Here is a 12,058-nt window from a genome sequence, read left to right as displayed (position 1 = left end):
TTATGTATGAATCACACAATTCCAACTATTTTTAGAAAATGCTCCCTAAACTGTTTCAATTTCTCTTTAATTCTCTGTGTGATTTCCACTACAACTCTGTGTGTGTGTGTGTGTTTATTTTAGTCACAATATTTTTCCATAAAAAAGATTATGAAGCACAGAAACATTTATTTTATGAGATGAGTTAAAAAATAATGGTGACACTTCTAATTGGCATTTGTGTTTCGTTATTTTCAACAGCACTACAATAAAAATGTTGTTGAATACTGATCATCAGATGAATTAATATATAATTTAGATATGTATGTTTCCCATGGTATGAATCAATTTTCACTGAGAACTTTCTCATTTATCAAATCAAAACCTACAAATATTCTTCTGGCATCTTTGGAAGTATAATTTCTGTTTACTTTTAAAAATAAAGATGCCAATCACAAAATGGCACTAAGTTAGGTACAAACATGTAGCAACTTCATATCTTTATTTTACAATAAGCTTTAGGATGCTCAGACAGAATAGCTGATGATTTTCATATTTTTATGTTAAACTTTGTAATTTTTAAAGTTGATCATTTTATTTTTAAAAATATTTATTTACTAGTTTTCATTTTATGTGTGTAAGTGTATTGCCTGCGTGTATGTAAGTGCACCCATGTAGTGCAATGCTGGTGAATGTAGAGGGCATCATTGCATTCCCCTATAACTGGAGTTATGAATGGTTGTTAGCTGCCATGTAGGTGCTAGGAATCAAACCTGGATTCTCTGCAAGAGCAGCCAGAGCTCTTAACGGTTGAGTCATTTTTGCCAGCCCCATAATTTTCTTTTTATGTAAAATATGTTATTGCTAAGTAAATATAATTAACATGCCTATCAAAACAAAACACTAGATATCAACTATAGCAGATATCTATTCAGTTTTAATCATTTAGAATTTTTATTCTTAAATATAACCTTAAAAAACGAAATTTAGGGCCAATAGCATGGTTCAACACTCAAAAGTGCTCATTTCAGAGCCTGTTGACCTGAATTCCGTCACCAAGACCTGCATCGTACAAGGACAGAACCAGTTTTTTAACATTATCCTCTAACCTCCACAAGAGCATCATGGCATGTGATCTAACCCCTACAGACAGAAAATAAATGAATGTAATGAAATTAAAAATGAATAAAACTTAGAACATTTTAATACAATACATTCGGTTCACCATGTCAAGCATGGGGATGCATGGGAACCATCCTCATGACCCAGGGGTCTCCCTCTGCTGCCACCCTCTTTCCTCACTCCCTCTTCACCCATCTTCCTGTAGGTCACAGCTTAGACGTGACTTCCAGCTACACTTGCCCTGATGCCCCAGAGTAGCTTTGGTCCCTCTTCATCCTTATTGAATAATTTTTGGAAACAATTTTCCAATAATTACAATTATAAAAAAATCACTACACAATTGTCAAACTTGGTTCTTTTCAACTAAACTGCAAGTTCTCTGAGGGCAAGGTGATCCTAACGCTCCACAAAGCAAACTTCTGCAGACAATTATCAGTTTGCTAGAATTTTTCAAGAAGGGATGGGAGGGATTCCTGAACTTCTCTTGGGTCCCCAGTGAACACACAAGATGGCCAAGATTTCAGATGGGCATTTACCTTGAAAATCTCTATTATTAATGACCTGGGTGATTCAGATTAAAAAGTCAGGTTGGAAGTCTTCATCTGAGTGATTACCTGTTCACTATAAATGTCCATTGGCCTTGATCCATTCATTTTAGATTTCAAAGTCTCACAACTAGGACATTTTAATTGGTCAGAAATTTAAAAGAGGGCACAAATGCTAGAAGGCAATTGCTAAAATAATATAATTCACCTCATCTTAGATATTACCTACAACAGAAAACAGAGCCAACTTTCCCTACCCTTTTACCGTTAACCCATTGAGAAGTATTTATTTGTAAATTTTCACTTCAAGAGCAAGGATGATCTATGAAAATACAGACAGCAAGAATGTGGAAAAAAGCCAATGATGGGGAAATGTTAACCCATGAAGGCATGACTCTTAGAAACTGAGGTAAGCCAGTGGATACTAACTACCAGGATGCTTTAGCAAAGGTGAAAACATAGAGGAAATTGCCAAGAGAGAATAATATTAAAAACAAAGACTATTAAAGGAGTCCTGTCCAAGGACCAACATTCAGCAGACTCTTGATCTCTAAGCTTTGGCCATTTGTGACCTTTTTTGTTCCTGGCACCCCCGCTGAATGAGGGAGCTTCATTATTGAGAACTGAGAGATTCATTAGTGTCGTCTTCTTTACCAGTGTTCTATGTTCCATGAACCTTAGGTGTAAAGGTTGCATTGTAGATGTGTCACTTAGGCCTGGGCAATTCATAGGCAATATCCACGTGTGACTAGTTGTGATAGTTGGTAATAGTCTCTGATTCATGCAAAATGAGCTTCTTTGATGAATGTTGACTGGGATGCTGCTAGGTGAAAAAGAGCTGATCTTCGTAAAACAAGGGACTCTAGATAGGCTGACGAGGCCTCAGTGGATGAACTTGCACTGAGGAACAGCTAGGGACACTGATGACACAGTGGGCCTTAACAGGGATGACAGAGGGTATGGGTTCCAGTGGGGTGGTCTATGGGAGGGTGCCAGTGGGTTCAGAGCTATAGAGATGATTAAGATTGTTTGAGATATTCTGTATGAAGTATACAAAAGTTCAATAATAACAAATTAAAAACAGACTATTTTATTAATTTTATATTATTATTTTTTCTTGGTTTCAGCCTTTATTCTTACATGCATATATAATATATATAACAATTTTTGCTATAATAGTAAGCACAACTTCCATTTTTATAATATTGTGTATGTATTCTGCATTTTGCTTCAGAGTTGTTACCACTTTTAAACTGTGTATTTAGTGACACTTTTGTCTAGCTCTACCTCCTTAATAGACCTAAAGTTTCCAGGAACAAGAACCATGTTCCCTCTCATAACCTTGATGACTAGAGCAATATAGTCATGTTAAATATTTATTGAAAAAAACAAAAATAGAATATTATGCATATTATCCCTTATTTTTTGCAATATATATTTAGTGAATGTCTGTGCATGCCATACAATACATTTTAATCATATTTAGAATCCCTCCCCTATCTGCACCCTCCTTGTAGCCTGCACACTGGATTTCATGCACTCTGTCATATATGTTAAGGCCTATTGAATCAAGTTAATCCCCAGATGTCCCTCCATGTGAGTTTATTCACTAGAACCTGTTCAGCTTATCTAGCATCACTTTCTTAAAGAAGACCAACTCTTCCTCATCCCACAGTGGTCAGTTACCAAAAGTTCCATAGCTAAGGTTAGAGCTTCTTATCTATTTCTCACTTAAATGCTGAGTTTTGGTCTGGTTTGAGTTTGCACAGGTCTTGTACATGCTGTCACTCTTGCTGTAAGTTCAAATGAGCAAGTTCCCAGCCACCTGGTAAACCCTGTTTCCTTGTAATCATTCACCACCCATGGCTCTTATAGTCTTTCCAGACCCTTTTCTGCAATGGTCCCTGAGCCCTGGGTAGGTGAGGTTTAATATAGATTCCTATCCAGGGATACACACTCTCTAGTCCCTTATTCTCTAGATTTCAGCAAGTTCCGGCATTCTGTGCATGAGGAAGCTTTGCTGGTAGGAGCTGAAAGATGAATTAATAGTCTCTCTATCCCTTGTTCCACTATGGTCTGATAGGTCATAGGTACTAGAGAAAGACCTATGTCTGTTACATCCCTAGACAGACATAATTTCTTACTATATGCTAAATATGGATCCTTATATTTACAGACAAGTATACCTCTCACTACTCATCAAAGAAGCTTTTTTATGCAACAGATGGAGGCTACTGCAGAGTCCTACAGCTTGTCAAATACAGAAAATAAGTGTCTGTGAGATAACAAGCCTTAAGTGATGCATCTACAGTGAAACTTCTATACCTAAAGTTCACAGAACAAATATTATTTTTTTAAAATAAAATGAGAGTGATGCACAGAAAAACCTTTCTCCTTATAGTAAGTAGTGTCTCTTGAGCAGTCTGTTCTAATGAGTGCTTCTAAATCCTGAACTTCCACTAGGTAAAGGATAGCTTCAAGATGGAAATCTTGAGGGAAAGGAAAGGAAAATCTCCTATAAACACTATGCTACATCCAAGCCATCATGGTCACAATTCCTTTTTCATAAAAGCCAATTGTTTCAAATTAAAATAAATCCCAAATATAAAATCCAAATCCTCTTCCAAAGTATATCCCTCAGAAGTCATTTCTTAGCACCAAATAAATCTTTTATTTGGAGAAGTACCAATGTTATAGTTGTTATAGTAGTAAGGCTGATTTTACTCAGGTTAGGAAAACATATGCTTAGATATTTAATGTGAAATATATTAACATTCAGAGGTAGCTTTTGGCCTATAATGTACAGAAATCTGAAATACAGCCTGGATTCATTAACAAGCTAATCTTAATACCATAAAACATGTTAAAAATTTTCATATACAAAATCTCCAAAACTTGAAAAATATTGTTGTAACATAAATAATGTTCAAATTATTCAACCAAAAACTTTGGCCTCCAAAAGAATCACACAAATAAAAGAGATTATTTTTATACAGTGCTAGTGACTTTCAAAAAAACTAAAGAAACAAAAAGCCAGACATGGTAGCATATACCTTTAATCCCAGCACTTGAGAGGCAGAAGAAGGCAGAGTTCTGAAACGAGGTCAGCCTGGTCTACATAGCAAATTCCAGGCAAGCTGGGGCTATAATGAGACCCTGTCTCAAAAAACCAAAGCAAAAAAAAATAATTTTGCATCTGATTTTATAGCTTTTCTGCCCGCCTTACACCAAGATGATGCAATCTCTATTTAGTGTTGGTGCTGTTAGCATAGGTGAAAGGAAATTTTACCATAGGTTTCATTCTACATGTCTCCTCTCTACAGGCAAACCACCCTGAATATGCCCAATATCATCTATACATCTATCTTGAAATATTATGCAACCTAAGTGTATTAGTATGCACTACTGTATTTACCATCTTCTTCAGTCAATATGCTTATTGGCTGACTCCGAACTCCTTCACCTTTAAGTGTACTAGCAGACACCTCAACCATATATTGGGTATATTTCTTCAGTCCTAAATAGAAATAAAATAGGTAAATTGACACATAGAATGTTATGGACAAGAGGTAAACTATGAAATGGCTCTCAATTCAACATTCTTTCAGAAGTAAGAGCTGAATAAATAATAATTTGTTAGCATTATAAAACTCATACAATAAAGTTAGGGAGATGGTTCAGTGGGTAAAGCACTTGTCATGCTATCCTGAGGACCTGTGTTTAATCCCCAGAATCCATGTGAAGACAGGAACAGTAGTGCAGAACTGCAATCCTGGTGTTGTCATGGTGAGATGGGAGGTAGAGACAGGAGAATCCACAGAGGCTCCCAGATCAACTAGCCTAGTTTATACTGTGAAGAGGTAAACAACGTGGAGACCTGGCCTCACACAAGAAGAAAGGCAAGGATCAACACCCAATGTTGTCCTCTGACCTCCTCATGTGTTCTGTAGCACTGACATCTGCACACACATGCACACGTGCACACACACATGCACACGTGTACACGCACACACACACCCCATATACACATTAAAAAAAATCCTGTTATGAATACAAAATACAAGCTAATGTAGATAAGGATGGACCTACAGTATTCATTTGTTCATATGACTTTCTGGAAATTTCTACATTATTTTGCCAAAAATTTTTAGTCCCAGGATAGAAATAATCGTAGTTCAATCGTTTAAACACATTAGGCTAATATTTTGTGGTCGCACTGCCAATACGAATGTGAACATTAAACATTACATTAATTGTTTTACCTTTAATGTTCTGAGTCAAAGAGGTTGTATTTATAGTTCTTCGCTCATTTTCATTACTTCTCTTGAGATAAATTGTATATTTTTGTATAACCCCATTGGGACTACTTGGAGGAAGAAATGATATCTCAATCTCTCCTGAAGAAATATTTCTGTAAGTGATATTTTGTGGTGCACTATCAGGCACTGAGAAAATAAATGAAGATGTAATTTCATAAAATAATTGCATCCTAAAAATCTCATTTGAAAAATTATCACACAATTTCAATACTATATTTAAATACAAATACTAACCACAGTGGGATGGTATTATACATCCTGAGTGGAGGAAAGTGCATATAAATTGTAACACCTAACAACTGTAGAGGGAAAAAAAGTCATCTCAAAGGAAAACTCCAGCTATTATTCTGCAGAATAACAATACAAGATATTTGAGGAGAGGGTTGCAAATTGGTATTTTTGCTTTTCACACAATGGTTACTTTATTCCCAAGTAACATATGAAAAGGAATGTGAGTCCTTTTAACCTGAGAGAGAAGTTTTTTTTTTATGGAATAAAAGCAGAAAATCAGACTTCCACTTACACATCTAAGGATAACCCCAATGTTTTAAGTTGAAACCAATGTTTTAGCTAAGTTTGCTAGTTAATAGAGTATCTTGTTCATAATGCTTACAAATAAGTTGACTATGAAAGATATTTTAATCTTAGCACTCGGGGGCAGAGGTAGGTGAATTTCTGTGAGATTGAGTCCAGCCTGGTCTATACAGTGAGTTCCAGGCTAGCTAGAGCTGTAGGAAGACCCTGCCTCAAAAAAACAAAAAGAGGGACTAGAGAAGTGGCTTAGTGGTTAAGAGCACCAGCTGCTCTTGCAGAGGACTCAGGTTCAATTCCCAGCACACACATGGGAGCTAACAACGATCTGTAACTCCAGTTCCAGAGGATCCAATGCCCTCTTCTGATCTCTGCAAACCCTGTACAATACAGGGGCACTTACATACATGCAGTCAATACACTCACACATATAAAAATCATAAAAAAATTTAAAACAAAAAGAAAAAAATTATCTTGGATATGTGAAGTTGAATAATATAATCTGATAGTAAATTCGTCTCCTAAAAGTTCAAGATATTGTGGATGGGAGAGATGGCTCAGCAATTTAGAGTGCTTGCTGCCCTTCCAGAGGACCAGAGTTTGGTTCCCACTGCCCATATTAGTGGCTCGCGACTGCCATTTGCTCCAGTTTCCAGGGGACCCAATGCTCTTTCACAACACACTCATATACAATGTCCAGTAAATGGAAACAACCTTTATATCCATCATCTGATGAATGGATAAGGAGAGAATGGTGCATTTACACAATGGAGTATCATTCATCTTTTCAGAAAATAAAATTAAGAAATTCTTAGGGAAATGAATGAAACTGGAAACAAATCATCATGAGAGTGGTAACCTAGACCCAGAAAGACAAATACATTTTTCTCTTTCATAAGTGGATGTTAGCTTTAAATCCTTAGATATGTGTATTTCAACTGGAAAAATACATAGATGATAGGAAACTAGAAAACAGACATGGTAGGGGTGGGGGAGCTTTTGGGGAGGGAAGATAGGATCCAGTGATTTAAAGGGGGAAACTGGAATAACAGAGTAGGAAGGGTTAAGTTGACTGAAGACTGGGATGGCAGGGCAGAGTATGGAGTATGGGGAGGGATAAGTAACACTAAAAGTCATATGGAAATACAACCACTACATAACTTTTTAAAGTATATGTATATAAAGAGATTAGAAGGAATTACCTTATAACAGGGGACATTGCCTCTACTATATATTATAGGTTAGCAAAGTAAAAGCCCGATGCCAGGAATGGACTCCCTGTTTTTCAGCTGCCGACCAAGGGTCCCATGGACCCATAATGCTGGCTATTGCCCCTGATCCTAGTTACCCAGTTGAATTTGACAATAATGACGGAAGCTATTTTGAAGATGTCCAAAGGCTTTTTATTTGGTATATAAAAGTGGGAAATATGGGCTGGAGAGATGGCTCAGTGGTTAAGAACATTGACTGTTCTTGCAGAGGACCTGGGTTCTAATACCAGCACCCACATGGCAGCTAACAATTGTCAGTAATTCCAGTTCCCGGGTATCTGACAGACTCTTCTGTCCTCCGCGGGCATTGCACAACACGGGTGCACTTACTTATATGCAGGCATAACACTCATACAACACGAAATTTTAAAAATATATATATTTGTTTCAAAAAGTGGGAAACATACAGACTAACTTAAAGATGCTATTCATTAATACAAGACTTCACAGAATTCTATTCAGAATCTTGGTCTACATCTATATCTATTAGTGCCTATTTTCCCAAAATTAGGAAATATCAAGGTTTTTACTTAAAGGCTAACTGTAAGGAAAGCTATGTGGTAAGAAGGAAAGAGAATCTATACATGTTAAAGGAATACTTTTTGGTCCTATTAAAGCTATTTTTGTGATTACTGCACACTAAACACAAGAAAAGAGATCTAACTTCAATTGTAAACTGCACATTTTAAAATGAAAACACACAGCTACGCATCCCAACTCACTCACACATATACACACAAAACCAGTATACGGAAACTTCCTAGCTTATGTAAACTAGTTATTTAAACAGGATGAAGCACTTGAAGACACTACTAAGTAGCATTAACACATCAGTGAGTCATCACAGCAATGAATGGCTCATAAAATTTAACTGAAGTATAGGCCTTTTACCCCCTGAAAAATACACATACAGTATCTGAACATGAGTGCATGTATCCTGAAGGCTATATAGGGAAAAACATCCCTCCCAGTTGTTGGGGAATTGGGCAGCAGGCCCCAGTCCTAACCGAGAAATTATTGACAACTAATTACTGCAGAGTGATGGAGCATAATACTTCTTTAAGGCAGTGACTGGATAGGCTGACTAGACTCTAGTGGACAAACTTGCAGCAAGGGTCATCTAGGTACAAATACTTGACCTGATAGGACTTAATATATGACAGAATGCATGAAATGTAGTGAGGGGGGCTATAGGGGTTAGTGGTAGTGGAGCGGGTCTAAATTTGATTAAGATCTATTATATGAAATGCATAAAAACTCAGTAAAAATAGTTTTTGAAAAGAAAAAATATATCTACTTTATTTGATAATACTATTGAGTTCTAAGCACGGGCAGGTAGTTGGCTTTGAGCCCATTCTTCTAATGATATTTTGGGTCCCTACTAAATCACGTCATCTTCTACCAAAAGAGCTAAAGCTTGTAATAATTCAACATGACCTGGGAAAACTCATGATGACACTTTCTTCTACTTCCACACAGACATTGAACATGCAGGGCTTGAGGCCACCTCATCAGAATAGTGAGCCAAAAGTTAGGATACAGGATATTGAATAAAATCCTCCCTGAGTAGGCTTTTCGTTTCTCAGAAGTCTACTTATCAAGACAGCCCAATATGACCTACCAGACCAGGTGAGTTAGGAAGATCTGGGATAGGTTGTTTCCTCCTCCTCATTGCTAATTTTCTAGCTAGATCAGGGGTCAATAAATGAATTCTGAAATGTTGCTCAGGAGACCTACCATCAAGCCCCAACTTTACTTCACCTACTGTGATTTGTCATTTTATTCTAATAGTGCTAGCTGTCCTTGCCTATAAAAAGTTATACGTTTCTAGAATTTAAACTCTCATTTGAAATTACATCTCAAATTAGATTTTTATATTCATTCATTCCTGCCTTGAATTAAGTTCACAAGACAGATAACAAAATGGAAACTGAATGCATTTTCCAATACAAAGTGAAAGCTTGCATGCCTGTAATTATCAGGAAACAAAATTTGTTTCATAATTCATCATTAAAATAAGCTGTTCTTGATATGATAACCACCTAACTAGTAAAAGATCTGATAGATGTTCATGAATTTAGTGATTCTTTAATATTATAATAGATTTTTGACACTTATTACTTTTCTTCCTCATGCTATTCAAAGTTCAAATAGCCAGACACCACCCCAGCAAACTGAACAGTTCTAAATATAATTTTTTAATTTTCCAACGTGTCTGATGAGAGTGAAATGGGTTTTATAAGTCTAGTAGGTTTGCTTTCAGCTCCAGGTTTATCATTTACCAGCTGGCTGACCTTAAACAAGTAAATTCCCACCAATTAATATGAAGTTTAGGAGAACAGGAAGCCATTTCCTATTACAGTTCTATATGTACAATAGGACCTGGAATATTGTAAATATTTTTTGAAAGAATGACCTTCTCAGAGCCTCAGTTTTTCATGAGATGATAAAAATATAATGTTTACTCTAGAATTTAAAAAGTCAACTTGTATGAAAGCCATTAACAGAAATCATGACATTCAAAATACGTGTTTTTCTTCCTTTGGCTCAATGTGAAATAAAACTGAGTCACTCAAGAACAGTTACTAGTCTAAAAAAATTTCTGATTTTAGGTTCAATATCTCTAAAAGCAATGAGGCATGATAATATAGAATTTGATATCAATTAAGATTAGTTCAAGGGCTGTAACATTTCTTGGTGATGTGAAATGCTCCTTTCTTCACTCTTATTCCTGTGGTTGTAATTACTGTCTTTCTCTATTGGCATTTTAATGTCATTTCATGACATTAATCTGTGCAGAGTCTCAAGACATTACTTGCACTGAAATGTAAGCTTTTGCTAGATTTCTAGATCTGCAAGGTCAAGGACAGAACTTATTTTTATATAGCTAACCTATATGAGATTGCCAATATTATGCTCTTTATGACCCATAAAATGGAAAGTTTATGAAGCTCCAAAAGTAGCTAGCCAATAAAAATTTGCTTCTTTAAATGTACAGATGAAAAGTAGTTTTACAATTAGTTCTAATTAGCATGCATTGTATATTTGACCTAATATGTTATTATAGGCACAATGTAAAACAACAAACCAAGATTATCAGGCAAAATAGTTTGTTTTGTGCCATTTACTCATGTATCACAGGAAATGAAACACACTTTGTGCCTGAATTATTTCTGCTATTTGGAGTATCTCCCCTCCACCTGCCTATCCAATGATCCTCCTGCCCAATCAGCCTTCTCATTAATACACAGACCAAAATCGTCTGTCATGCAACTTGTGCTCCCACTCTGCACTATCTATCTACTTCCATTAGGGTGTAAGAATCTAGTCCTACAAGTGCATCTCTGTGTTGAGCTGAATTGAAAGTCAAGTAGTTACTCAACCTAAAATCTGCAGACATATTGAATGAACCTTTGGTTTCTCAAGATCTTTCATTTGAACAATGCACTGATTTTTTTTGTCTTTTTGAGACAGGGTCTCTCTGTAGGTCCAGCTGGCTTGGAACTCACTATGTAGACCTCTGCCTCACAAATGCTGGGATTAAAAACTTGCGCCACCACACCCATCCCTCACTGATGTTTGTAAAATAATTTTTATGAGAATTTCATACTTAAGTATTGAATCTGCATTATTTCCACCCCTCCCAGTGCCCCCTCCAACTCTTCCCATCACTCCCCTCCCCTATAAATTTCTAGTTCTTTTCTTTGATTAGTATTTTTACACATAAATACATACATTTTTAATACAATGCACTGAGTCCATTTAGTGGTACTCGTGTGTACATGTGCTTAGAAGTGACCACTTGGAATCTGATAACCTACTAGGGAGCTAGGGAGCTAGGCTCTGAATAAGACTGGATGAAAAATTGTCCCTTCCTTAGCATTCATTGATAACCTATAGCTTTTATCTATAGGTGAGGCCCCATGAAATTTTCCCCATTCATTTTGGAATGTCAACTGGTTTAGTATTATTCTCTCATGGAATCAGAAGGTGCAAGCTGCCTAGGGAGAAAAATGATCAATGATTCTACTTAATTGTAAAGCCTAAAAGCACCAACAGCAAATATAATAGTGGCACTTTTACCTTATGGTAAAACAAAGCCAAATACACACGGTTGGAGAGGTCACAGACCCTAAAGCAGAACCTACTATTGCCACTTTCCTACACCAACATAATTTCTTACTATATTCCAAATAAGCATCCTTATGTTCACAAATCAAGGTGCTCTCATCACTCATCAAAGAAACATCTCTTGCAACAGATGGAGTCTATTAGAGAGTTCCCAACTGGT

The 12,058-nt window shown here is 36.4% G+C and overlaps 1 protein-coding gene across 1 annotated transcript in view; it reads right to left on the bottom strand.

The window, feature by feature from the left end:
- Ptprq (protein tyrosine phosphatase receptor type Q) overlaps positions 1–12,058 on the bottom strand; it is a 227,017-nt gene that overhangs the window by 176,668 nt on the left and 38,291 nt on the right. The window contains exons 15-16 of the mRNA XM_008852127.2: positions 5,909–6,091; positions 5,062–5,163 (exon numbers count right to left, since the gene is read on the bottom strand). Of these exons, the coding sequence (XP_008850349.1) occupies positions 5,062–5,163; positions 5,909–6,091 (285 nt within the window). The remainder of the gene's footprint in view (positions 1–5,061; positions 5,164–5,908; positions 6,092–12,058) is intronic.

This window comes from Nannospalax galili, unplaced genomic scaffold, assembly GCF_000622305.1.
Source record: "Nannospalax galili isolate Female #2095 unplaced genomic scaffold, S.galili_v1.0 scaffold390, whole genome shotgun sequence".
In the NCBI taxonomy this organism is placed as follows: domain Eukaryota; kingdom Metazoa; phylum Chordata; class Mammalia; order Rodentia; family Spalacidae; genus Nannospalax; species Nannospalax galili.
The sequence above is the reverse complement of the archived record's forward strand: the minus strand, read 5'-3'. Positions and strand labels throughout refer to the sequence as shown.